Here is a 1,078-nt window from a genome sequence, read left to right as displayed (position 1 = left end):
GAATTCCAAACTGCTACAGTTACAGACAGAAAGTAAATGGCAAATAACAATAGAAAGGAGATCACAGTTTGCAAAGCTTTTATGTGGACCTGGGTGCTGGGATCTTGGGATCCTTCACCATGGAGCTGCATCTTCTTGAGATGTTTACACAGGGAACCGATTAACAGCAGAAAACACATAAGGGATATTGTGAATTGTGTGGAGTTTGCTAGCGTGAATGAAATCATATTCAAACGGTGTGCAATGTTCCACCACTGGATCTTCCAAGTCGCGTTTTCTTCATATTGTTTTATCCACACACTCTCATCTCTGTTTGCCACAACAAGATGACAAACCAAAAACACCAAAGTCCCCAGCTGTACGACCAGAACAACACTCTTAACTCTTTTCTTTAGGTAAAGAAAAATAAGGTTGGAGAAACTGGCAATCTTGAGCAAATAAAGCATGCTGAGGCTAGTAGCAAGCCACACGCGAAAATGGTTGGTTACTATCCAGGCAGCATGCAAAGTAATTCTTACTTCTATACTATATAAAGCTGGATTAAACACAGTTGCAGAACAACTTATTAACATTACCCAGAGCAAATCAACTCTGGACACTGACAGAGCAGTAAGAATTAGATCAGCTGAGGGTATCTTTTGTCTCTTGACCCTGTCAATGAAGTTCACAAGGGCTATGAAGCCATTGGCAAAATTTCCAAGTACAAATTCAATCATTAGTACAATCAAAAAAATGATCGATAGTAGACTTATTATGTCTGAACAAAAAGAGAAAAAGAAAATGCAGACCTAATATCACTAGTCATGATTCCTTTAATATCCTGACCTTAAATTCTCTATGTACCTGATTTCTGAATGTGCAGTAATGCTCTTGTTTCCTTTATTTTCTGGGACCAACATGGAGCAGGAAAGCACCAGAGGATGCTAATGAATGAGGTCAAGGCTGTCTTTATGAAAAACATAACAAAACATTCCCAAAACAGCTCAAATCAACTCCTACTCATACACTGTATATCTGGGCCACAGGCTGAATGATTCATAGCTGATATTGAAGTGAAAGTTGCATTCTCATTTGCTAG

At 38.8% G+C, this 1,078-nt stretch overlaps 1 protein-coding gene across 1 annotated transcript; it reads right to left on the bottom strand.

Annotated features, from left to right (window-relative positions):
• Window positions 1-8: 8 nt before the first annotated feature.
• On the bottom strand, window positions 9-757 carry LOC103582802 (taste receptor type 2 member 30-like; the record flags this gene model as incomplete). The annotated part of the gene is made up of 1 exon (XM_008564300.1): window positions 9-757. A coding segment is annotated over one exon (749 nt), but the record flags the coding sequence as incomplete, so codon positions are not given.
• Between the last annotated feature and the right edge of the window lie 321 nt (window positions 758-1,078).

This window comes from Galeopterus variegatus, unplaced genomic scaffold, assembly GCF_000696425.1.
Source record: "Galeopterus variegatus unplaced genomic scaffold, G_variegatus-3.0.2 Scaffold17949, whole genome shotgun sequence".
In the NCBI taxonomy this organism is placed as follows: Eukaryota; Metazoa; Chordata; class Mammalia; order Dermoptera; family Cynocephalidae; genus Galeopterus; species Galeopterus variegatus.
Note: the sequence above shows the minus strand (reverse complement) of the source record. Positions and strands in the feature narration are given on the sequence as shown.